This window comes from Mustela nigripes, chromosome 1, assembly GCF_022355385.1.
Source record: "Mustela nigripes isolate SB6536 chromosome 1, MUSNIG.SB6536, whole genome shotgun sequence".
In the NCBI taxonomy this organism is placed as follows: domain Eukaryota; kingdom Metazoa; phylum Chordata; class Mammalia; order Carnivora; family Mustelidae; genus Mustela; species Mustela nigripes.
In genome coordinates, this window is record NC_081557.1 from 2,896,820 (window position 1) to 2,921,244 (window position 24,425).

Sequence of the window (24,425 nt, forward strand, 5' to 3'; positions counted from 1 at the left end):
AAAAGACATCAATCTGACTCAGTTCCTCTGGAAACTCACAGTCTGGAAGGGGGCAAAAGCAGGGGATGGTGAAGGCCCCAAGGTAAATCTGAAGAAGGACTTTGTTAAAGAGATGGTGTTGGCATCATGCTTAGTTGTGGTACGTGGGGTTTCTATAGGCAGAACTCAGGAGGGTCCCAGGGAGAGCTTAGGGTGTCAGGAAGGCTCAAGGTGAATTTGGGAGTGGTTGAATGTTATGGAGCCTGGGGTGACTGGGTCCAGTCCAGGGAGGACCTGGACTGTCAGTTTAAGTTTGGGCATCTCTGTACGGCTGGTCGGTGGCGGGAGCTCTCCGTGGTGCTGAACCTCTCCGGGGAGCTCTCCTTGGTGCTGAAACTCTTCCTGCTCTGGCCTGAACTTGAGGGCTGGAAGGATGCCCCCCCCCCCCCAGGAGAAAAGGCCTGATGGGAGTTCTTGGTGCTTCCTCTCTCGTTCCCTTCTCCTCACACCCCTGCATCCTATTTCCTTGGCCTTCCTGGGTACCACAGCTTCTTATTAAGTGCGTGTGTCTGTCTGTGTCTGCTTGGTGGGGAAATCTCTCCTGTAAAGAGGGGTGAAGGGACCAATATGGGTTGAGTGCTGCAGGATCCTGTGCTCTAAGGCAGCTTCCCCTCATCACTGAGGTCTGGGCTTACATGTCACCTTCCCAGAGGGCCTCCCTGGGCCCCCTGCGCTTGCCCTGACTCTGACACTCCACTGTGCGCTTCTTTCACCACGAGAATCGTCATGTGTGTTGAGCGATCAGCTGTCTCCCTCGTGCGGACACCTGCTCCCTGAAGGCTGGAGAGCTTGCTGATCTGGTCCCTACTGTGTGTCCAGCTCCCAGTGTATGCCTGATGCTTGACAGAGGCCCCAGAATCTGTGTTCAGTGATGGACACTCCTGGGAAGCAGACATCTATGCCCTTTTTGCAGATGATGGAGATTACATGGAAGCTAAGGGCCCCACAGGGAGAGCTGATTCCCAACCTTGCATCTTTCTGATGCCCTGGGCAAGTCTCAAGTCCCGGAGACATAATCTTACAACCATCTTCCTCAGCCTGAGGAGGATGCTGTAGACCCAGCCCCAGTCCACGTGTGGTGAGGTCTGCAGGAGGCATGGTGAGCTGAGAGCTTCTGGTGCAGGGTTCTCTGATGTGCCTCTCGACTCCCGTGAAAGGAGCCCTCCTGGGTCCTCTCTACCTGCCCACCCTCCTCCCCTCCCTTCCTCCCACTCACTCACCTCCCAGTATGCTCAGCAGGCTCTCGTTAGCATTGATTTGTCTCTGACTGCAGCGCCCTTTTGTGGGGCGTTTCATGATACAAGCAGTTAGGTTGGCAAATGAACTGAAGGAAGGCCTCACGCTAAATGCCCTGTCGGATCTTCTAATTGACGGAGTTTGTCAATCCTGGGAATTAGGTGCGTGCGTGCCGATGATAAGAAGAGTTAAAAAGGGGCGCCTGGGTGGCTCAGTGGGTTAAGCCGCTGCCTTCGGCTCAGGTCATGATCTCAGGGTCCTGGGATCGAGTCCCACATCGGGCTCTCTGCTCAGCAGGGAGCCTGTTTCCCTCTCTCTCTCTGCCTGCCTCTCCGTCTACTTGTGATTTCTCTCTGTCAAATAAATAAATAAATAAAATCTTTAAAAAAAAAAAAAAAAAAGAAGAGTTAAAAAGAGAAGGGCTGGGGAAGGAGAAGGAAGGGGAAGGCCAGGGTTAGCCTCTGATGCTGTGAAGTCCTGAGTGGTGTCCTTTCTTTGGTGCTATGAGATCAATCACCCTCAGGTGAAACTTCCAGCTCCCTCGGGCTGAGACCTTCGGTTTCTTATAACAGACTTTTCCGTGCACCTCCTCTGTGCTCAGCCCCCAGTCACGGAGATGAGTGGAGGCCATCTTTGCCCTTGAGAGGCCAAGTGGAGTGGGGAGAGAAGCCCAGAAATTTCTGTTGGGCCTCAGGGCCAGGACAGAGAAGAAGGGATGGGTTGGGGAGGTGGCACACACATCCTGCCTGGAAAGACAGATGGGCCTTAGCCCTGGCCCTCTCTCCCTGGTCACTCAAAGGTGCCACGCTTCCTTTCACCCCCAGCACTTGCTCACGCTTCTCATTCATGCTCTCCATTACCCCTCTCCCACCTCCACCCTCTCCACCTGCATGACTGGCTCACCCTCAGATCTCTGCATGGCGGCCCCTCCTCGGGGAACCCTCCCCGACAGTCCCCGAGACACCCATTCGCAATGCGTGTCCCTGTCCCTGCCTGAACCGACCTAAGGGGCCAGCCAGAGCCCAGCTCAGGGCAGGTACACAGTCAGGATCTGTGAAATGATGGAGGAGAGCGGGGGGAGGGCACAGCCAAGAGGAAAAGCTCAGAGGCAGGAGCACCGATAAGTGTGGGAGAAATGTCTGGAGGCCCAGGAAGGAGGAAGAGGCCGGGGCCTCCGTGTCAGGGAGGGCCTTAATGCAGAGCTGACTCATGAGGACCTCACTGTGTCAGTGGAGGCAAGCTCACTCGAGCCTTTTAGCAGGGACTTCTGTGGCTGAAGAAAGGAGGTGGGGGCAGACTAGAGCCCACAGTCCTCGAGAAGCAGATCAGAGCAAGCATTCAAGGCATGGTCCTAGGAGATAGCCCTCCTGGGTCTAAATCCAGCTGCCCCACCTGTGCCCTGTGTGGCCTTGAGTAAGTTACACAACCCCTCTGTGCCTCAATTTCCTTCCCTGCAAAGTGGGAATAAAGGCATCGATCTCATAGAGTCTCCTGAGGGTCAAGTGAGCTTGTAAGTCTGAGGTGCATAGAAAGAGCAGGGCAGGAGCTAAGGCGCACATGCGAGAGGGGCCGTGACTGTTATGCTGCTCTGGTTGCTGCCCTGGGAGGGACACAAGCCTTCCCGACCAGGACAGACCTCCCTCCCGACCAGGGCAGGATCCCACCGCCCAGGAACCTCTCCTCCATGGGACCTGCCATGCTGAAGTCAGGTGTGAGCCCCTGGAGGACCCTTGTGCCCAGCATGGGCTTTGGAGAGATGGGGTTGGTAAGTGAGGGAAGGCAGGAGAGTGGCGACCTGCAGGAACCAGCGCCGTTCGCAGTTACCCCTGGGCCCAAACAGGGCAGTGCTAGGACAGGCCAGCGCCCTGTGGCTCCTGATATGGGACTGGAGTTTCTGGGTTTCTCCTAGGCAAGGGCATTAGACCGACATCCCTGCCGCTCCCCAACAACCTGTTCCTGCTGTGCTTCGTTCTCCCACTGGACGAAAAGCGGACAGAGACGCAGGGGCCGGCCGACTGACAACATCAGAGAGAACCGCACTAAGCCAGTCCCTCCCCAGAGCACACGCCACGTGCTCTGAGCATGCTGCCTCCCCGGAGCCTCACCGGAACCCCGGCAGGTGGCTTCGGACACCAGCCTCCGTTCTCAGGTGGAAAAGGTGAAGCCCAGAGAGGTCAAAATAGCAGCTCAGAGTCACAAAGCCCTCACATGGCCCGGTGCCACCCAGCGTCTTTCTGCTCACACGCTCAGGTGAGAAGTCACATGAGAGTCGGGTCCCTGCCTGGGCTGCTGTCCCAGGTCCTGGGCTGCTGTCCCAGGTCCTGGCCTGCGCACGGCACCCCCGCCGCACCGCCCGCGCTGTCCAGTCTGCCCTCCGTTTCCAGCTCTAGGGGGACTCCCTTCATCACTGTTCAGTAAAATCCGGTTCTTTCCATGGCCACGAGGCCCTACAGCACCCCCCGCCTCCTCTTTGCCCTCCCCTCCCCACCCCCGGCCTGCTCCCTCGGTTCCCTCACGCCGTGTCTTTGCCCGGGTCATCTCTCCAACCTTGCCTCACCGACCTCCTCTGAACGGCACAAACTTCCACAGACTGCTCGCCCCTACTGAGGGACGTTTCTCTTCTTGGCTTCACCACACATGGAGTTTACATGACACAGGATGTGTTGGAGGAACAGCTCCCCTCCAGAACCTGAGTCCCCTCCGTGGGCAGAGCCCTCCTTGAGGGCCTGGGCTCATCCCAGCACCCAGGAGAACAGAGTCAGGTGCAAAGCAGGAGCCTAGTTTGTTGGTGGAATGGGTGAGCTCCTGGTGAGCTCAGGGTCGGGCCCAGAGGCTAGGTGGCTCCCTGAGGATGGCAGGACGCACTAAGACCATGTGCTGGAAACGTCTAGGTTGGGGGGCGGCGTGTCTCTCCTGGACCACCTCCCTCAGACCCCACAGTCTGCACCTTGAAAATTGGACAAAGACGCAGGGGCCGGCTGACTGACAACATCAGAGAGAACCGCACTAAGCCAGTCTCTCCCCTAAAGTTCCAGAACTCTCCCCCCGTGCCCACCCGAATCCCACGGACTTTCCAGGGGGATGTGTGCCTCTGCTTTCAGAAAATATTAGGGACTGGGAGTAAACGTTGCTCCCGTGTGAGCCTGGTGATGGGTTTTTCCACGAGTGTTCTTTCTTTAGGGTTGGTGTAAGTCACACTCACCCGGGTAGAACTGAGGATACGGACAAACCAGAGAAGAGTCAGGTGATGCTGCCGGGAGACACGGTCGTTGTAATGTTTGTCTTCTCGGGTTTTTATTTCTTTCCACGTGCCTGTTACAGATACACTCGGTCACGTGTACATACACACGTGCTTTCCCCACCGTGCATATCTTTGTCATCATGATGAAATACACTCCCCATGAAATTCCCCAATCCAGCCGCAGACCGTGTGCGTTCCAGCGGCATTTCGTGTACCCGGTGTCGTGCGTCTGTCGTCCCTTTCGCGCTCTGAGTGTTTTCATGCCCCAGAGAGCTACCCCATCCCCAGTAGCAGCGACTTCCCAGCCCCTCCCCCACCCTCTGCCTCGAGCAGCCGCTGGTCCACGTTCTGCCTCAGTGGGTTTGCTTGTCTGGACATGCCCGAGGCGTGGAATCCTGCAGCACGTGGCCTTTTTTGCCTGGCTCCTGCCGCTGCGAATGTTTTCAAGGTTCGCCCACGGGAGAGCACGTGTCTGAGCTGCTTTCCTTCTACGGCCGAGCGATGCCCCATCGTGTGCAGAAAGCCACACTTCGTGTACCCATTCGTTCCGGTCGATTCCACCTCCAGCTCTGGTGCATAACCCAGCCATGACCGTGCATGTCCAGGACGCAGTTGCAGTCCCTGCTTCCGTTCTTTGGGGAGCACGCCTCCGAGTGGACTTGCCGGGTCGTACAGTAATTCTGTGTTTATGGAAACCACCAACCCTGCCTGGGGTGGGAACAGCAGGTGTTCAGCGAGGCCCTCGGAAATGGCCATCTCTGGGCCCAACCTGGCAGGAGACACGGGAGAGCAGAAGGCGGGGAGGCGGCCCACAGAGACAGAACTCAATGCCACCGGCAGCTTCACTGCTGGACCGCGCGTGCCAGGGCTGCCGATGACGTCACCCCCGGCGACGGTGGCGGCGGTGGGAGGTGCTCCTGTTTCTCCAGCTCCCTGCATGCCGGGCTCCGCCGGGGGACTTCACGTGCAGGGAGCTCACCCAGTGCTCAGTTTCATTTGAACAGTCCCACCAGGTCTTTACTCTGCTAGAGGAGCCTGGGGCACAGAGAGGGAAGTCCCTTGCCCACAGACACACAGCAAGCGAGGGGCGGAGCCAGGCTGTACTCGAGGCAGGTGACCGCTCCGGAGGCCCTGCTGTGAGCTTCTCCGCGGTGGGGCCTGCAACAGGGACTGAGGGGGGCTGGCCAGGGAAGGAGCGTGAGGAGCCGGAGGGGAGGAGGGTCTTCCTGGGGAGGGGCTCAGGAGCAGAGCCAGTGCCGGCGTGAGCATGAAGTCAGAGTCTTCCTGGGGAGGGGCTCAGGAGCGGAGCCGGTGCCGGCGTGAGCATGAAGTGAGACTTCCTCTAAAGCATCTTGCCTAGTGTCCAGTGTGCACCTGACCAAGGGGCAGGGCTGAGAGGTGGGGTGGGGACTCGGTGGGGTGGGGACATCTCCCAGGCTGTGGTGTCACTGCCTTGGCCTGGAGGAGGCAGGACACACTTCGACGTGCTTTTTCGCATGGGGGTGGTTTTTGCTGAGGAGGAACTTGGACCCGTTGACCCTGGGTTTGCAGAGGCTGAGGCAGGAGGAGGGCCCAGGAGGGCAAGGTCAGAGGAGCCAGGTGACGGCTGGGGGCGTGGCCAGGAGAACTCTAGGGCAGGAAGTGCAGGCAGGCAGCCACGTGGATCTTGGTGGCTGCTCATCGCGGAGACCACTGGAGGGCGGCCGCCTAGAGGGCCAGAGGTGGGAGAAACGGGGCAGCCTGGGAAGGTCACCTCCGGTGAAGTGAGTCACAGCATCCAGGAGGGGCGGCGGGGGCCAGGAGCAGCTCCAAGGGAAGGAGAGTCCCTCCCTCAGGCCCCGGGACCCAGAGCCAGCTGGGCAGAGTTGGATGTGCTGCGAGAGCCAGTGTCACAGTCATCATGGGAGCCGCCCCGACCGCTGCTGCCCTTGCTCTGTGGGGATGCCTCCCATCACAGTCGTGTCCCCACAAGGGCGGGTCTGGGACATTCCCATTCACCAGCGAGGAAGCCGAGGCTCGGGGAGACCACGGGCCCTGCCCTGGCCCTCACAGCTCTCGGGGCAGGCACAGGGCCAGAGGACTGCTGGCGCTGCCACGTCTTTCGCGGGTGGGTCTTGTCGCCCAGCCCGGAGGCCCACCTGGAGACAGCAAAGTAGTTCAGGGAGATGCCACCTAAGCAGATGGGAAGTTCTTGAAGGGGGAGGTCATAACTGACTGGAAAATCCCTGGGAGCCTTCCTGGAGGAGGTGAGGGGAGCAGAGTCTTTCAGCATCAAGGGGAATTGGTTAAGGATGGACACGAAGCAAGAGCACCCCATTGTACTTTCTGTACAATGGACGGAACTCAGTTCAGACTGGCTCAGCATGCTGGGGAACTGACTGGTTTGAGTAGCTGGAAATCCCGGAGTTATTTGGCTTCAGGCCCAGCTGGATCCAGGTGCTCAGCAGTGTCCCCCAGGATCTTGCTCCCTCTCTCAGCTCTGGGTTCCTCTTGGCTTCATGCCCAAGCAGGTTCTCCCCATGAAGGTGGCAGACTCAGTCCACAGGCGCTCCAGGTTGTCGTCCCATCAGGGGAGGAGCCCCAGTAGAAAAGAGCACCTCGTTGGCCTGCCTCAGGTCACCATCGCTGAGCCAGTGACCCGCTGGACCGATGGAAGAGGCTCTGTGGCCAGGCGGGGTCACATGCCCTCCCCAGTGGGTTGGGCTGGCTCCCGCAGGAAGCTTGAGTCCCAGGCATAAGAAGGAGGGAGACGAATGTGTGGCCGGGGGTCCAGCAGCCACCCTGTGCCGGTGTGCGGGGCTGCTGGGACGGGTTTCTGCCTCTCTGAGCTCACCCTGCGTGCTGTGCTGTCAGGCCCCGGTTCAACCCTGACCCTCAGGTGGGACTCTGTGTTCTGTGTGGGTACATGGGTTCTCTCTGATACCCCTGGCTGGGGACGCAGACCTGTGGCAAGCCGAGGCAAAGGGGCCCAGAATTTCCTGCTCTGCAGCATATCTAGACCTGGTCCCAAGCACAGGCAGGGCTGCGTGACCATCTGGTGCCTTGTAAGGACCTCCGGGTCCCTCCCGCCCCACCAGGCTTGGCTAAGCGGGGTCCCAGGGTCCAGGAGCTGTGCACTCCGCTCCTCTTCCCCGGGAAGCCGTGGGGTGGCAGCTCCCGTACAGAGCACAGTCTCTGAGTGCTGACTTCCCGGTTAGCAGACGGCCCCCTCCTTGCTGTCCCCACATAGCGGAGAGGACAAGAGATCGTCTCTCTGGTGTCTCTCTTATCAGGGCAACTAATCCCCTGACCTCATCTGACCCTCAGCGCCTCCCACATGCCGTCACACAGGGAGTTGGGGCTCTGACATGGGAATGTGGGGGAGCTCCGACATTTCGTGTCCGTGGAGGGGCATGCTGGGGAAATGAGCCCTCCGGGGCCTCTGACCTGCGGTGCAGGGCGAGGGCACGTCCACAGCTGGCGGGGAGACAGTCTGTCCTGCCTGAGAGCCTCGGTCAGTTGCACCGAATGGTGTGGTTTCGGGAGACAAAGCAGCAAAGGGGACCAGAAAATCACTGTCTCGGCCGTCGGACCCCCACCCGTAATGCCGGGGGGCACACAGTGCTGGGAACTTCGCTGAGTGCCTGGTGTGCACCAGGACCTCTGTCCACACCCAGCAGCCTCCTGAGGGAGGTGGCAGTCGTGCCCTCTTGCACACCAGCCAGTCGAGGTGTGGTCAGCATGATGGCCACGGGAGGGAGAGATGGGGCTGGACTCAAACCCGAGGCCAGCATAGGGCAGCTAGCTCTTGAACGCCATGTGCTGTCCTGTGGGAGCCTGGCCCTGGGCTCCAGCACTGCCCCCCCCCCCACCCCAGGGCTCTGTCACCTCTTCCTGGGATGTGGCGGTCACTGAGCAGGAGGTGACTCAGCCCGGGGCCTGGTGGCAGCACGTGCGTCATGCCCTTGCCATGGAGGCAGCGGTCCGGCCCCCGCGGCGCCGCGTGGGGACTGTGGTGATGGTTTTCCATCCCTGGGCTTGGCCCGGCCTCATCTGTTCCAGGGAAGAATTTTGTGTGCTCTTGTCAGTTAATTTTCCGGGAGTGCTTTTTAATGAGCCTTCTGGACGGAATGGCCTGATTGGGTTTGCTGGGTTGTTTTTTGTTGTTGTTTTGTTTTGTTTTGTTTTCCGGTTTGGTCCAGTTTTTGTTTGTGAACAGGCTGTTGTTCGTGGACTGAGGGGTTCGGGGAGTTCTGGCTGGGGGGTCTGGGCCCGGACTCCGGTGCCGCCCTCTCTCATCAAGCCTGTCGGGAGAACCCCCTTACGAAGGGTGCCCTCAGAGACCTTCTCTCCTCTTTTCCGTCCCGCAGGAGTGGGAGGGAGCATGGCCACCCCGCCCACGGCAGGTGCTTCCCTGGGATGGGGCCCCTCAGTTCTCACTGCTGCCCCCAAGGCGTCCAGGCCGCGGGGGTGGGGGGGGAGGACACCTGTGATTCCACTCACCCTGGAGGCATCAGACTCCCAGAGGGGGGTGGGGGATGGGGGTTGGTGTCTCAGGGGGACAGAGAGTGAGTGGTGGGGGCCGGGGTAGCGATGAGGGCCCGTGTCTCAGGGGGACAGAGGGTGGCAGTGAGTACCGGGGCTAGGGGAGGGCTGGGGGCTGGTGTCTCAGGAGACAGTGGGACATTCTGGACATGCATGGTAGGGGACGACTGCACAACAGGTTGAACATACTTAATGACACTGAGCTGTATGCTTGAAGATGGTTAAAATGCAAAATTTGTGTCCTACGTACCTTCACCATCATTGAAAAAAAATTTTAAAGGAAAGCAATGTTCTTGACTTTAAAAAAAATAAATAAATAAACTCTTTGAACAGTAAGGCTTTACCCTCCGAGCTTGCGCTTGTCCCCACCCCCGTCCCTTAGCCTGTCTCCTGTTCACTCGGGGCTCTCTCGCACACAGGGGTCACATTCCCATTGAGTCACTGTGGATCCGCGCCCCCAGCCCCCACGGGACCCCACGCTCCCCTGCAGCTGGAGGCAGCATCCAGGCAGGTGCCCAATAAGTCCCTGCACAGGAACAAAACTCCACGGGAGTTAGAAAGAGGAAAGCACGTCTGCGCAGCCCCAGAGCCGTCCCCAGAGCGTGTTTCTAAGTGATGAGGACGGGAGGCAGAGCGTCGCTGGCGTAGATCACACATGTGCCTCCTCTAGAAGCGTGCAAAACGCTCTTGCCTCTCCACGCTCTGAATTTTCTCCGGGAACACCGGTGTGTGCAGAAGCGCCGGAGGGCTGCCTACCGCCGGGACAGTGGGGTGACCCCGCAGGAGGACGGGGAGTCAGAGAGGACTCGGCTCTCTAGGAACGTAACTTTTTTTTAACATTTGGTGTTTGTGGCCTCATTAAAAGGGAATAAATGGCAGGGTTATGGCTCTCAGACGGGAGCTGCAGCCGTGTTATTCCTGGTCTCTGCAAGGACCCGTGTCACTCTTCCGCTGCCAGCGGGAGGCTCACGAGCCCGCAGCAGATCTCCAGGAAATGCACGTCCTGCTTGTGTCCCTGCTCTTTCCCAGAAAGCACAGGGAGGCGCGGAGGACAGGACGGGAGCCGGCGTGGGTGCGAGGGGGCACGGCTCGGCTTCGCCTCAGTTGCCGTTAGAGCTCTGTCCCGTACGTCGCACGGCCAGGCGGGATCCCGCGTGTCAGCCTGCTCACTGAGTTACTGCCCAGTCCCTTTGTCTCTCCCTCAGTGCCTTATTGACTGACCGCCTGTGTCCTGAACACTCCCCCCGGCCCCACAGTTAGCGATTTCAATTTGAAGCCAGTGGAAAAATCAACGTTTTAAGGCCTGTGGCATTTTCAGCCCTGAAAATCTCCCCGGAAGCCAGACCGATTGCCCGCTGCTGCCCAGAGTGGTTTGCGGATCCAGAACGAAGCGGAAGGCATTGGGATGGCTTGGTCTGGACGCCTGTTCAGAGACCCTGATGCCAAAGCACTGAGAACCCGCCCGGCTGGAAAAGCCTCTCCGAGCAATACTGACGACGTGGGGCGCCCCCAGCCTCTGGCCCTCTGGCCCTCCCCATCCTGGTGCCCAGTCCCCTGTGACTTTCTCCCCAGCCTGGCATCTCCCAAGGAAAGGTCACCCAGAAGAGGCAGACCAGTGACAATCCCAGGTGCCGGACCCTCTCCGGGGACCACCTGCCTTCTCTGGCCAGCCAAGCCTCAAGCCAAGGCAGGGTTCCTGCCCACTCGGCGGCAAGTCCTAAATGGGTGTCCCCCGCGGGCAGCCAGCTCTCCTCCACTCCAGAGCTCTGAGCACCAGGCTTGTCCGCTCCCCGGCTCCTGACGCTGCACGTGGGGAGGCCCAGGCCATCAGGCTCCCCCGCATCTCACTGGCAGAAGGGGGCACATCACCTGCACCCGCGCTCCAGGAGCTGCTCCTCGCCGCGGGGAAGGAGGTGCCCGGGCTGCTGGCTCACCGGGCGTCCAGAAGGAGAGCAAACGTCTTGTCTCCACTGCCAACCTAGAAAGGCCTCGTCCTCATCCCGGTCGACAACATTAGAGGCTTCTAGGAGAAACAAACCGTAGAAAACGCACCATGACTCCCGGGCCTTGTCTGCAGTTCCAGTTCATCAGGGAGAGATGCCCGGCGGCGGCCGGTGTGTGGTTTTAGCAGGCTAAGACTGCGTAAGGGGAGCAAAGAGGTTCGGCCCGTCCCTCTGTGGCCCAGGAGGCCACGGTAATGACACTGGTCACTCGTACGATCTGCCTACCACTCTTATCCCTGTGTTAGAGCTGACAGTGCTGTGGCCCTTGGAGCTGGCGCAGCTCACACGGGATCACGGGGTCCAGGCTTGATGATGCTGTGCAGGAGGAGGACAGGGGTGTCTCCTGCCTGGGGCCTCTGACTTCTCCGGCTGGAGGGGCAGCTCAGGGAGGTTGGAGGGTTGAGGCGGGGCTGAGAGGTTGTCTGAGGAGAGTGAAAGTGGGCGTGACCTGGGGCCCCCCCCTACCCCCCCACTGCCTGCAGGGGCCCCGCTGCTCCCCACTGTCCCCCAAGTCAGGGCTCAGGCCCCTGTCTGTGCAGTCCACACGCGGCCGAAGGGGCCCTCACAAGGCCACTCATCGCATCCGTGGGGCTCCACTCTGAGGACCTAATCACATCCCATGGGCCCCCCAATACCATCACTTGGGAGGCACCACCTATAGTCCATAGCCAGAGATCAGGATTTTCCAGGAAATGTTCCCATTGTGTGTTGGTGACTATTCCAGTTCTACTGTTATTGTTGTTCTTACGCAAGGAACTCTAAGCAGACGGAACAAAATGGGCCGCCTTGGCCGCTCTGACCCCGTGGAGCCTCTGCCGGCCGGGCACGTGGTCCTTTGTCCAGAACCACCTGACGCCCTCTCCACTTCGGTAGAACAGAGGCAGGACGGGGGAGGGGAGGGGCGGGTGCTGACGGTGACCACGTGAGTCGCCCATCCAGGGCAGAGCCCAGGCCTCGGCGGGTCTGCGGGGGTCGGGCGGCCTCCCCTCCGGCCTCTGCCTGGACCTGCTTCCCTGCCCAGCCGTGCGCTCTTCCCTCCCGCAGCCCGCCAGCTAGCCCGCCCCGAGGCATCCGCTCCCCTTGGCCTCGGGGGCACACACGCCCAGCTCAGCAGTGTGCAGACCAGACAACAGGGTCAACCTCTTTACGGGAGAAAATTAGCCCCCAAATTGCTGCGTGCCTCGCGGCCCACCGGGGATGGACTTCCGGCTCCCTGTCGCTGGCTGGGAGGCGCTGCTGCCAATGAACCTGCCCACACAGGCCTCCTGGGCAAACCCGGGAGAGCCCCCGGGCTCCACAGGCCGGGCTCCGCAGCTGCAGTGGACTGGTGGCTCTCCCACCCCGCCCAGGGCTAGGCCTGTCACACACGCCTTACTGTCCTGGGTGCCAAGGCAGCCGTTCCTTGGGCTTTCGCTGGGCTGCCTGGAGTTTGAGGGGACGGGGTTGAGAGGGTCTGGGGTTGCAGGGCCCCCAGCATCCTGGGGTGGCAGATTGCCCTTGCTAGGGTTCCAGGGCCTTGGTTTCCTCCCTGTCCTGACCCTGGGAGGGCCAGACAGCATCCATAGGAGTGCCTGCGCTCTGTGCAGTGTTTGCTGGCCTGGAGGGAGGCTTGACATGCGGGGCGCAGGGGGTCTGTCCCCGCACAGGCACATGGGCATCCCATCTAACTCACTGGAGATGTTCTTGTTGATCCGAAAGGGCAGGGTTCTTGCCACCAGGTTCAAGGGAAATGTGTTCATTTGGAAAACCTACATTGAACATCAAATTCTACACCCTGGAGGGGCCTGGTTAGGAATGGGGGCGCCCCTTGGAACCTGTGTGCTGTAAGCCAGCCGGCAGAGAACCGTGATGGGACCCTGCAGAGGGAAACAGGCGCACACACGTGCACACACACATGTATATGTACGTGCGTGGACTGTACGAGGTCCACTGACAGCCATCCAAAGATCCTAATCCCTGGGACCTCTGTCTGTCACGCTATATGGGAAAAGGGTCTGTGCAGATGTGATGAACTTAAAGGTTGTAACGGCGGATGACCCGGGACTCTCCAGGAAGATCGTACATGCCGTCATACGTGTCCTCGTCAGGGTCGGGGCAGGAGGGAGGCAGGACACACACAGACAGGGTGGAGAGGCCGCAGAAGGCAGGCGCAAAGTGTGGACGGACGCTAGCAGCTACCAGAGGCTGGAAGAGGCCAAAGCGTCTTTCCCTCGAGCCGTCTGGGCTGTGCACCTGCTGATACCTTGATCTCTGACTTCTGGTCTCCAACACTGGGAAAGACGAAATGGCTGTTTTCAGCCGGCCAGTCTGTGGTCATTTGTTAGGGCCACCCCAGGACACTTTCACATGTGTGTGTCACAGTGCTACAAGAGTGACAGCGGGACAGAGCCTGTATCCCCGGGGGTCAGGAGAAGGCCCGAGAGGGGTGAGATCTGGGCTAAAACCCGCACGCGGGGAGGGCGTGGGGAAGAGTGGGCCCGGCAGCCTGGGCAGTGAGTGCGGGGCCCTGCCCAGACCAGGAAAGGATTCCACATGTTCTAGAATACCTGGGGCAGGGGAGACAGAGGAGGTTGGGGGACTGGGTGGGGCCAGGTCTCTGAAACTGCAGGAAGATCTAGGGCGAGGGGGGCCCATGGGGGTTTTTGAGCAAAGCTGGGCAAGGTTTCAGGATTTAGGAAGACCCACGTGCAGAGCCGGCCTTCCGGAAGTCAGCCTGTGTTTGTTCATATATCTCCCCTTTCTTTGCAATCACATCTTTTTAATTGTTTTTTAAATTGGGATAAAATACATAGGACTGGGGCGCTCAGTGGGTGGCTCAGTGGGTTGAGCCTCTGCCTTCAGCTCAGGTCATGATCCCAGGGTCCTGGGATCGAGCCCCGCATGGGGCTCTCTGCTCCGCGGGGAGCCTGCTTCCACCTCTCTCTGCCTTCCCCTCTGCCTACTTCTGATCTCTGTCAAATAAATAAATAAAATCTTTTAAAAATATATATAGGACAAAATTGACCATTTTAACCATTCATAGGTGCGCGGCTCTGGACACTGTGCACGTTCACGCTGTTGTGCGGCTGTCCCCACCACCCGTGTCCAGAACTTTCCGTCGTCCCAAAGGATGATGAAACTCTGTCCCCACAAGACAGTGACCCCCAGCCCTGGCACCCACCATCTACTTTCTGTCTCTGTGAGTCCAACCAGGCCGAGTCCTCTGTGTCCCCAGGCTCTTCCAGCCCGCGTCCAGCCCACGTCCTTGAACGGTCTCAGAGCTCTTCCCTGCCGTGGCAGGTGCCGTGGCTTCCCTCCTCTGTGAGACTGAATAATACCTCATTGTGGGGATGCGCCACATTTTTTTTATCCATTGACACTTGGATCTAGTTATCATCCATGGACGTCTGGGCTTTCCTCCCGTTGGCCACAGCGAGCAAGGCTGCTGTGGATGTGGGTGGGCGGATATCTGTCGGAGTCCCCACTTTCAGTTCTTTTGGAGGCAGACCCAGAAGTGGGGCTGCTGGATCAAATGGTAATTCTGTTTAATTTTTTGAGGGGCTGCCATACTGATTTCTGCAGCAGCTGTACCATTTACATTCCCGCCAGCGGTGCACAAGGTTCCAATTTTTCCACGGCCTTGCCAACTCTTGCTGCGTCGTTATTCTGAGAGTAGCCTTCCTAATGGGCGTGAGGTGGCATCTCATTAGGGTGTTGATTGGCACAATGACTAGCGATGTTGGGCAGCTTTCCACGTGCTTATTGGATGTTTGTATGCCAGCTTTGGAGAAACATCTATTCAAGCCCTCTGTCTGTTCTTTAATTGAATTGTCTTATTTTTGTTGTTGAGTTGTAGGAGTTCTTTATGTATGCTTGATATTGATCCCATCTCAGATACCTAATTTGTAAGCATTTTCACCTGTTCTCGGGGTTACTTTGACTCGGTTGACCTTGTTTTTGGATGTGACCTTGTCCTTTGACTTTTCATTTTGACGAAATACGATTTATCTACTTTTTCTTTTGTTGCCTGTGCCTTTGGTGTCATAGCCAAGAAACCATGACCATCTAGCTATTGCTTTTCTCCTTTTTCTCAGCAAATCCCTGATGTCACATCACTTCCCTCTTTCTCACGAGACCCCATGCCACCTAAGCGTCCAGCATGGCCCCTCAGCAGTGTCCTGCCACAGCGGTGACCCGACTCTGGACCCGCACGGCTCTTGCTGGTTCGTCCCTCCTGCTCTCCTTCAGCCTCTTTCATCACCCCTCTGTCTCCTGCCATTGCCTCATTAGGGGACTGGACAAGGTTGCCCACTCCCTGGATGGGTCTCTGCCTCCTCGTGTGCTGGGTCCAGCATAATGAAGGGGAACCAGGTGCTCCATGCCTCACTCCACTGGGGGCCCAGAGACCGGGCAACAGTGGCTGGCTCCTCCACCAGGAAGCCTCTCCGGACTTCCACCTGGAGGGGGCTAGGGGGATCTCTCCAGGGGGGCTCTGTAGGCCCTGATGAGTTCAGCAGGGCTGGCAAACTGTGCTCTCCTCATCCTGATGCTCCCTCCACAGCTCTTCGCAGGGGTTCTGTGATCACAAAGAAGGGCTCCCTTATCAAATACAATTATTTGGCTGAAACACGATTTGCACAAGAAGGCAAAATAAAGGCTGAATGCTTTCCTCTTGATTATCCAATTTCTCTGCAAGAGACTGGTGCTCCATGAACTCCATTCGTGTGCCGGGGATTGGTTTGGTACGGCTCTTGGGCGGGGGTGGGGTGGCAGCTGGTGTATCTTCCTCTGTTTCCATCTCTCCATTTGTCTGTCTCTCTCAACATCACAGCGAGCTCCGGGGATTTTATGTATTCAGTGTGTCTAAATCCGCTGTAGACGTTACTCTCTTTGATGTCCAAATTGTTTCACGGTGCAGGTGCCCGGGCCTGGGGACTGCAGGACCTCTGTCCTCCGCACACACCAGTGACTGCCCCCTGGGACCCACGGGGCTCGACGGTGTCCTGTGCCTCTGTCCTGTCTTTGGTCCTTTTGGCCTCTCCCGGCTGCTTTCCAAATCAACAGTACCTTATTTCAAGAAATTTAAAAATGAGTCATTTTTTTCTGAAGCTCGGCCGCACTCTCGCCCTCTTCCCTCCCCACTCCCTCCTTCCTTCCTCCGTCCCTTCTATTAGAGTGGCCAAGAGCTGCAGCTGAGCCCATGGAGGGTGTGGGGAGGGGCCCATTTGGCCAGGTAGAGCGGGAGGTGGCAGGTTTCCCGAGGGGTTCTGTCTGGGATGTGGGTCGTGGTCAAACTAGAGAGGATCTCTTGTAAACGGGGTCTACTTTCTGAGAATGTAGGGCACCGTGACCTAGAAAAACAAAGAGTTAGGGCCAAGTGCAGACACCTGTGAATTTTATCTGTAAGCTTGGCTGGCGGGGGTGGGGGGAGGACTTTGAATAGATTCCTTTCACTTTCTTTTTTTCCCTTTTTGTAGAACGATCATCACACTTTCTCTCTTTATTGAGCACCTGCTGTGCACTGGAATGACCCCAGACACTTGGCCAGCACTCACCACCCCTTGGGAGACAGGGTCTCGGGAGAGGCTGCGTCCGCTCTAAGTGGGGGGAGGGGGTATTTTGTTGTAAAAAGAGATTCTATAAAATAGTAAAAATTTAGATTTGTATCGAGTCAAGAAAGGACCGAGTCTGGCTCAGAGGCGCTGTCCACACCGCCTTTGCACACCTGTGTCTGTTGGGACCCAGGACTCAGCGTGGGTTCTGCTGCTGGGATCGGGTGCTGGCCGCTGGGATCAGGTGCCCTGTCGCCCGCTCAGATCGATGCAGCTGATGTGATCAGGTGCTGGCCGATGTGATCAGGTGTGGCCTGCTGGGATCGGGCACCACCCGCTGGGATCGGGCGGGGCCACTGGGATCAGGTGCTGAGATCGGTGCAGCCGCTCCCTCGGCTGAAGGACGCACTGCATTAGGACACCCAGCATCTCCGTGCAGCATTTCTCACGGCCGTAGTACTTTGAAAACATTAAGACCTCAAAGTCATAAATTTATTTTCAAAAATAAGGGGAATTGTAATTAGTTCACCTCCCCATGTAGTTCCAAGAAAACTTTGGAAAATGTTCGTTCCCGGGACGTGTTTGCCAAGCGGGGCCGTGGGTGACGGGGGACAGAACGGGTGGAGGGCGATCCAGTTACCCCGCAGCCGCCAGCCCCGGGGGACGCACGCCTGCGAGACCCGGCATTCGGGACGGCGTCCCAGCGCCAGGTCAGGTCAGAGACACTGACCCCTCCTGCTCCCCTGCCCAAGCCAGAAGCGCCCTGCCTCTCCCGTTAAGGACACGCCCACTGTGGGAAGCGCCCCACCCCCTGGTCCGGACACGCCCACTGCAGAAAGCATGTCCCCCGGGACACGCCCACCGCAGGAAGCGCCCCGCCCACCCGCGCCCTCAGGACACGCCCACTGCAAGGGGCACCCATTCCACTGTGTCCCCACCCTTGCACAGACCTCGGCCTGCGCACCCGGCTCTTGGCCCGCATGAGTCCGGGTCCATGTGACGACCTTGCCGAGCTGGGTCAGGAGCCGAGGCCTGACGAAGAGGTCAGCAGTGAGAGCGATGGACCGGGATGGGGCTTTGTGGGTGGGGAGAAGGTGTGCGCGCACGTGGCCCTGGGGACGGTTCAGGGCACAGCACCAGCGAGCGCCTTTCGGGTTTCCCCTGAGTCAGGTGCTGCTGGAGTCCCAGGCGGCTTTAGACGGTGGCTTCCCTTGTGAGCAGCTAGAAAGACCAACTTAAATCAGTCTAGAAAGATCAACTCCTCTCTTTCCAACGGTCCCACAGAGGTGGACCCACCTGCCCCTAAGGTTGGGTCCCTCACCACCAATGCAGCTCCTAAATCCAGCCCTGGGTGTCCTCAGCTGCCCCTCCCACGACAACCAGGGTCCTGGGGCGTTTGGTTGGGGGGTGGAGGCCTCCCCTGTCCGTCTGCAGCCACGCCCACCTCCTCCAGCCCTCCAGGCCCAGCCGGTCCTGGGGAGCATCAAGGTGCATCCCCAGGTGCTAGCTTGAGGGACTGCTGTTTTAAAACGCCACACTGGGAGGGCTCCAAGGACAGAGGCTTGTTCGCTCACAGTCCAGAGGCTGGGAGCCCCAAATCCAGGAGTGGGCAGGGCCCTGATCCCTCCAGCAGTGCTAGGGGTGGGTCCTTCCTGCTCCTCCAACTGCTGGGTCTCCAGGTGTCCCTGGGCTATGGCGTTGCCCCCCTACCCCCGCCTTCATGGTCACACATCCTTCCCCCTGTGTCTCCCTGCTTCTTATGGGAACCCCGGTGCCTGGAGCACGGCCAACCCCCTCCACTGTGACCTCATCTTCATTAAGTGCCTCTGCAAAGACCCCATTTCCAAATAAGGTGATATTCTGAAGTTCAGGGAGGACCAAGTTTTAGGGGGACACCGTTCAGCCACCCACTCCCACTTTGCTTGAAATGACACGCAACTTCCCCTTTTTTCCCAGATGCACCGACGAAGTTTTTATTGACTTTTACTGCTAACGAGTGCCTCTTCCTCGTCCTAGGGCTCCATCGTGAGGTCTCAGCTGCGTCCTCCCCCCCCACACCCCCGATCACCCTGTTCCCTGGAGAGGTGGCCAGGGTCCCTTTACTGACTGTGATGCTCCTGAGGACAGGGACGACAGAGCCAGAACATGTCCTTCCTGCCCCCGGTGGAGGGACCAGGAGGCCCTATTCTTAAAACACCTTCCAGTGCTGTGCAACCATGACTCCAGAAAAAAGTCCTTTACCCATTAGCGTTCACTCTGGTCCCCTGCCCTGCTGTCCTGGACATTTTCCCCTCTCTGTGGACTTAACTTTCTGTGCCCATTTCGTATAAACGGAATCATACAGTCTGTGGCCTTTGGGGTTTAGCTCCTTCCCCATAGAGCTGTCGCCTTTTGCCCTCACACAAAGCCCCCTCCCCAAATCGGGTGCCTTGTTCGCTGTCGCTGGGCCTGCCTGTGACATGGACACAGTAGTTAGCCCGGCGCCTGCTGTGATGGTGGGATGGGGTAAGTACAGGTGTGCCTACGACCCGGGACACGGTTGTGCTGTTCCCATTCAGAGTCTGCACTGGGAGCAAACTCAGAGGCTTCATCTAGAAGGGGGCGTGCAATTTTGTGGACCCAGAAATCAAGGGACGATACCATGGCCCTGTGAAGCCATCAAGAACCAGGCTTTCTAGCTGTCAGGGTGGGGTCACCTCGGGGTTCCGAGAGGCCCCTTCCACCCCAACAGGTCATGGGAGTGCCAGGCAATAAGAAGTATAGGGACCAGGAGCAAGAGGGGGGTGTAGGCTGGGTCCCTCGTAGCAGATTTCCAGGGACCCCGGGGAGCTTCTCTCTGCTCTGATTAGCCACAAACCGTCTCACAGCAAGCCTGAGTCCCCATAGGAGGAGAACAGAGTGGGTGTCGGCACATGGACCTGACCACCAGGCCCTTTGTGGTACGTCTGGGGAAACTGAGGCCCAGAGATGGGGCGGGGCCTTCCATTCAGGCGGCCACCCAGTGCTGCAGCCCGTTCCCACATTCAGTGTACAGTGACAGATCACAGTGTCCGGATGTTTGCAGGAGGGGGTTTCCGTGTGGCCGTTGCCCCCCTCCGGGCCCCTCTGCAGGTGTGGGCAGTAGCCTAGGGTGGTGAGGAGGAGGGGCCCGGGGAGGTAAAATGGCCCATGGAAAGCAGTCCAAGACCTCGAGGGCGGGGCGGGGGTGGGGGCGGGGGCGGGGCCTCTGGCTGTTCCAGGAGGTAGAGGGGAGTTTGGGATGCAGATGCGGGAGTGTCCCCAGGAAGGCTCCGTGTCCCCCAGGCAGGCCCGTGGGGCTGCTGCACAGGGCACGTGGGCACCGGCACCTGCCCGCCTCCAGCCCTCCCGGAGCACTGGCACTTCCCACCCAGGCTGGAGTCGATGGCAGGAATGAAATTAATTTCTCTGCCACTTGCCCACAAGGGGGGTCACCTCCCTCGAGAACAGCCTGTCTGTGACTGTGCAGGACACACGCTCCTCGTGACGCCCGGCCCAGAGTCCCTGAGCCGGGACTGTCCCCCTGGCCCGAGCCCCGAGTGCTCCGTCCACAGCTGCTCGCTTGTCCAGTTGAGTGGCTCCCCCAGAGCCCTTACTGGGGGCGCAGGGACTGAAGAGGGGCTGCGGTCTCTCCCCGTGCCCGGGCCGCGCAGCAGCCAGCGGGAGGGCAGGTGTCCACGGCTCGGGAAGGCCGTGCAGGGCCCGCGGCATGAGGCTGGGCGGACGGAGCTCTGCCAGCACCGGGCGAGTCTCCTGATTCGTTCCGGAGCTGGATGCCCATCTTGGTGGCTGCTCCAGGGACCACGCGGATTTCTGCATGTCCACGGCAGTGCTCAGTGTACTGTGGCCACGGCGCCCCGAGCAGGAGCAGCCGGCAGACAGGGAAACGGGCCCAGGCGAATTCGGCAGGGACGGGCCTGGCTGGGAAAGAGGAGGAGGGGGTGTGGGTTTGCTGCCCCGCCCCTCCCTCCCCCGGCATCACAGAACAGACACCCCTGACTGCAGCCTCCCGCCCCGGAGCCTGGGTTCACTGCGCACAGCCCCTGCCTCTGAGGGGCACCCAGTGACCCCCTCTGCGTCGGGACCCGAGCTCCTTCCTCCAGCCCAGCCTGCGGAGCCCACACCCCACGGACGCGGCCTTGCCCGATGAGACCTTCAGCTTCAAGAGGTCTCTCACTTGCACTGGAACGGGTGCCTTGGGGCGCGCCACCCGCCTGGCCGGTGGCGGTCAGCAGCCTGCGTCGGGTGCAGGGACACAAGGTCCCCCGGTGTCGGCGGGGGAGTCCCCGCTGGCTGTCACCACCCAGCGGCTCTGCTATGCTCTGTCTCACGTCGTGCTCGCTCACAAATCCAGGTGAGGGGGCCCCGCCCTGACCTTCAGCCGGCGCCAGCGGCCCAGGCAGGCTGAAGGGGGGTGTGGCGGACACATGTAGTGCCCTTAGCTCTGCGTGGAGTACCCCACGTCACCTCGCTCCCTTGTCACGGGTCACTCCAGCCTCAGGAGGGTGGAGAGAGCGACTCTGTGGACGTCCAGACAGGAAAGTTGGGGTTCAGATGAACAGCCCTAATACTTACTGCGGAACCCTGGAGAAAGAGCTTTTAGTGCGAGAAGTGCTGAGCAGGAGGGCTGGTGAGGGCGGGGCCATGGTCCTGGGGCCCCCAAGACACATGGTGTGTGGGGGCCGGCGTGCTGGGGACCAGCGTCTCGCTCCCTCTGTCGCCTGCCGCTCTGGGCCTGTGGCAGCCACGACGTGGTGTGGGTGTGGTCTCTGCTCTGGGGCGAGGGCTGCCAGCCTCTTCCGCCTGTGCGTGAGTCTTGGGAGCATTGGGCTCGGCAGGGTGCAGCCAGCCGCCCGGAGGTCGTGGGGTTTGGCCGGATGAGACAAGGCCCCGATTCAGCCGGGAGCGCTCAGCTTGCCCGTGCTGGGACGCGGGGTGTTCAGCCCGTGGCACTCCCAGCCTCTCAGTCCCAGGCTTCATGCCACATCCTGTGCGGAATGACGGGCCGATGGGTTTGCTTCGTAACCACCGCTGGACACAGAGGGCTGCTTAGTGCTCTCCCGAAACCGCAGAAAAGAGAACGCTGGACACATTGGCAAGTGGGCCGAGGCCCCCAGTGGACCAGAGCCCGTCTCTCTAACTGGGCCCGGCAAACTTGCTGGGGGTGTTTCCCGTTGTGCTGCGTTGTGACTCTCGGCAACCGTCTCCCAGCAACGGTGGGTGCGGGGTACCAAGCTCGTCCCGGATGGGAGGCTGGGACGGAGGCCGTTGGGGATCCAGAGGCCAGAAGGTCTGGGCTCTGCAAGCAGGCAGGGTCCGCTAAGACCCAGGCCCCCCGCTGCCCCCGTGGTCTCCATGGGGGAGAGTGGGTACAGATGGTTCTTATCTCCCTGCCTCACCCCCCACATCGTGTGCATTTATATGCGAGCATGCCCTACTTCTACCTTTTTGTACAGAGATCTTTTATTCCACTTCCTGGATCTGTTGGCTAGCAGCTGGGCTCTTTCTCCCAGCACAGCCGGGACTGACCTCTAGAAGGGGGGGGGGGGGGGGGGGGAAAAGTAGCAGAGGGGCTGAGCCCCCCCCAGCCCAGGTCCCCCCGCAGGTCCCCCCCAGCCCAGGTCCCCCCGCAGGTCCCCCCCAGCCCAGGTCCCCCCGCAGGTCCCCTGAGGGGAAGGCCCCCATTGTCTGCAGAGTGGAGGCAGCGCACAGGGAGGAGTAACCTGACCCCAGGAGAGGCCTGTGCTTTGTCTTCAGATCTGTGGGCCCCGCCTCATGGTGGTGTCTCTGTTTGCCTGGGGTTAGGGACCAGCCGAGCCAGGTTTGGACTCCCGGAGAGCCTGGAGAGTACACGCAGTCGCCCAAAACTCTGGGCGGGGCTAGATACTAGAGGCCAGCCCCCAGGCAGGGTGTGAGAGGGCCCCAGGAGAAACCATGAACACAGGGCTCGCGGCTTCCCAGTTGGGGAACTCTTGTGTACTGTCACGTACCAGTGCCGGGACCAGCCATCCCGACGCCACAGAGACCACGGCCGCTCCGCAGGTGGGCCCTCCTGCCCCTGCCCATCCACCTGTGCCCTTGGTGGTTGGAATCTGTGTCCTTCCCCTGGAATAACGCAACCACACGTGTCCATGTTCAGGGAGTCCTGGAAGCCTTCTCGAGGATCACGAAAGCTGGGGGGCTGGGGGGACCCTCGGACACGCCGCTGGTGTCAGAAATGAGGTGCCGTTGCAGCTGCGAGTGGTTGAAACCCGCCAGGACTGATTGTCTCCCCCTCGAGAGACAGCGACCTGCAGACCATGAGGCCACAACAGACATCACCCCGGGTCGTGGGATTTTCTAGAACGGACCCAGCAGGTGTGGGCGCCAGGCCTGGGGGCAGGAGGAGTCTCTCCAGAAGGGAGCCTCTGCAGCTGGAAAGGGGAGCCCCTCCAGCCCAGCAAAGGCGTCCAGGCACAAGGAGCAGCCAGTGCAGAGGCCCCGAGGCACGGAGGCGCGGGACACATTCTGGGAGCCGAGGGAACTCTAGGAAGCCAGCGTGTCGTGCTGGGGCGAGGCGGTGGCCCAGGTGAAGGAATGGCCTGGGGCCCCACTTCCTGGGAAGTCACGCTAGCCATGGGCGGATGCAGGGGTGCTGGTGGGCGGGAGGCAGGGAGATGGAGCCAGGAGGGAGAGCACAGCATTTGCCGGTGACTGGGTTGCGGGAGTTTGGCCTGGAGCTGCGGGGCAGGCGGGGCGGCCCACGGAGCTAACCCAGCCTGCCAGTGGACGGGGCGGGGTACGGGGTGACCGCCCATTCTCGCTTTCCTCTGTGGGGCAAACGGGACACAAGGTCAGCTGCTGGGAAGTGGCACCGTCGAGGCGGCATCTCCCACCATGTGCGGCCACCGCCCGCCTGTGGCCAGGAGCCCCTCCCAGTCCTGCCAGCCCTACAGGTCCCCACGTAGTGCCAGATGTCCCCTGGGGCAGGGGCTGGGAGATCACGCCCGGTGAGGCCCGCGGTGTTAGGGGAGAGATGGCTCCGTGCTCCGTGCTGGCTCCAGGAGTGTTTATGTGAAAGACAGGAAAGGTAGGCAGAGCGGGCGGCCCGGGGAGTGAGTCCTTGCGGAGCCGAGAGGGACCATTGTCGCCCTCTGTGGGGTGTGTCCTCGGGCTGGGGACATAGCTGGCCGCCACGGGGTTCTGCCCCCATCTGGAGACCTCCACTGGGAGGCCAGTAGGACCTGTGCCTGCCTCCCTGCGACTCCTGGGAATGGGGCGGCATGCCCGCCTCCGCCACTGCCCACCCCCCTGCAGACACCCCCGGCCGAGGCCTGGAAGGGCCTTGCCCATGGCACCTGCTGATCCTGGGGGTGGATGGTCCCAGGAGGCTCTGGGCAGACGGGGCTGGCCCTCCTGTCTGCCTCCCCGCAAGGGCACACCGGGCCTCCTGCTCTGAGGTGACCGCACTCGAAACTGCCCCTCCCCAAGTGGGGACAAAGGCCCCAGGGGTCCCTACTTCTGGGGATGGCTTGCTCTGTCTTGCTGGCAGGTTCTGCTGCAAACCCCCTTAGGGCTGAGGCAGGGGACAGCCCAGCACACCCAGGGCTCCCACATCCAGCCCGGCTCCCACATGCCCAGAGGACAGGGGTAGGGGCTAGAGGAGAGGCCTGGGCCCCTGGCCACACTGACAGCCTCTAATTCCCTCTGGTTTGTTGGCCAGAGCAACACTGTCCGGTAGAAATTTTCTGGCACCCCTGGCCACATGTAGCTATTGGCCACTTAAAATGTCACCAGTGTGACCTAGGTCCTGAACTTCCATTTTATTTAATTGTGGGTTATCTAAATTTCAGT

General features: G+C 60.1%; 2 protein-coding genes across 10 annotated transcripts in view; one reads left to right on the forward strand and one right to left on the reverse strand.

Moving 5' to 3' along the window:
* SHANK2 (SH3 and multiple ankyrin repeat domains 2) overlaps window positions 1–24,425 on the forward strand; it is a 453,945-nt gene that overhangs the window by 319,513 nt on the left and 110,007 nt on the right. The gene's annotated exons all lie outside the window — the stretch shown is intronic.
* Window positions 19,649–22,601, reverse strand: LOC132016192 (uncharacterized). Its single transcript, XM_059397360.1, has 3 exons — window positions 22,583–22,601; window positions 21,168–21,500; window positions 19,649–20,513 (listed from the first exon to the last, which is right to left on the reverse strand). Exons 1-3 carry the CDS (start codon window positions 22,599–22,601, stop codon window positions 20,185–20,187), a joined length of 681 nt encoding a protein of 226 aa, XP_059253343.1. The 3' UTR covers window positions 19,649–20,184.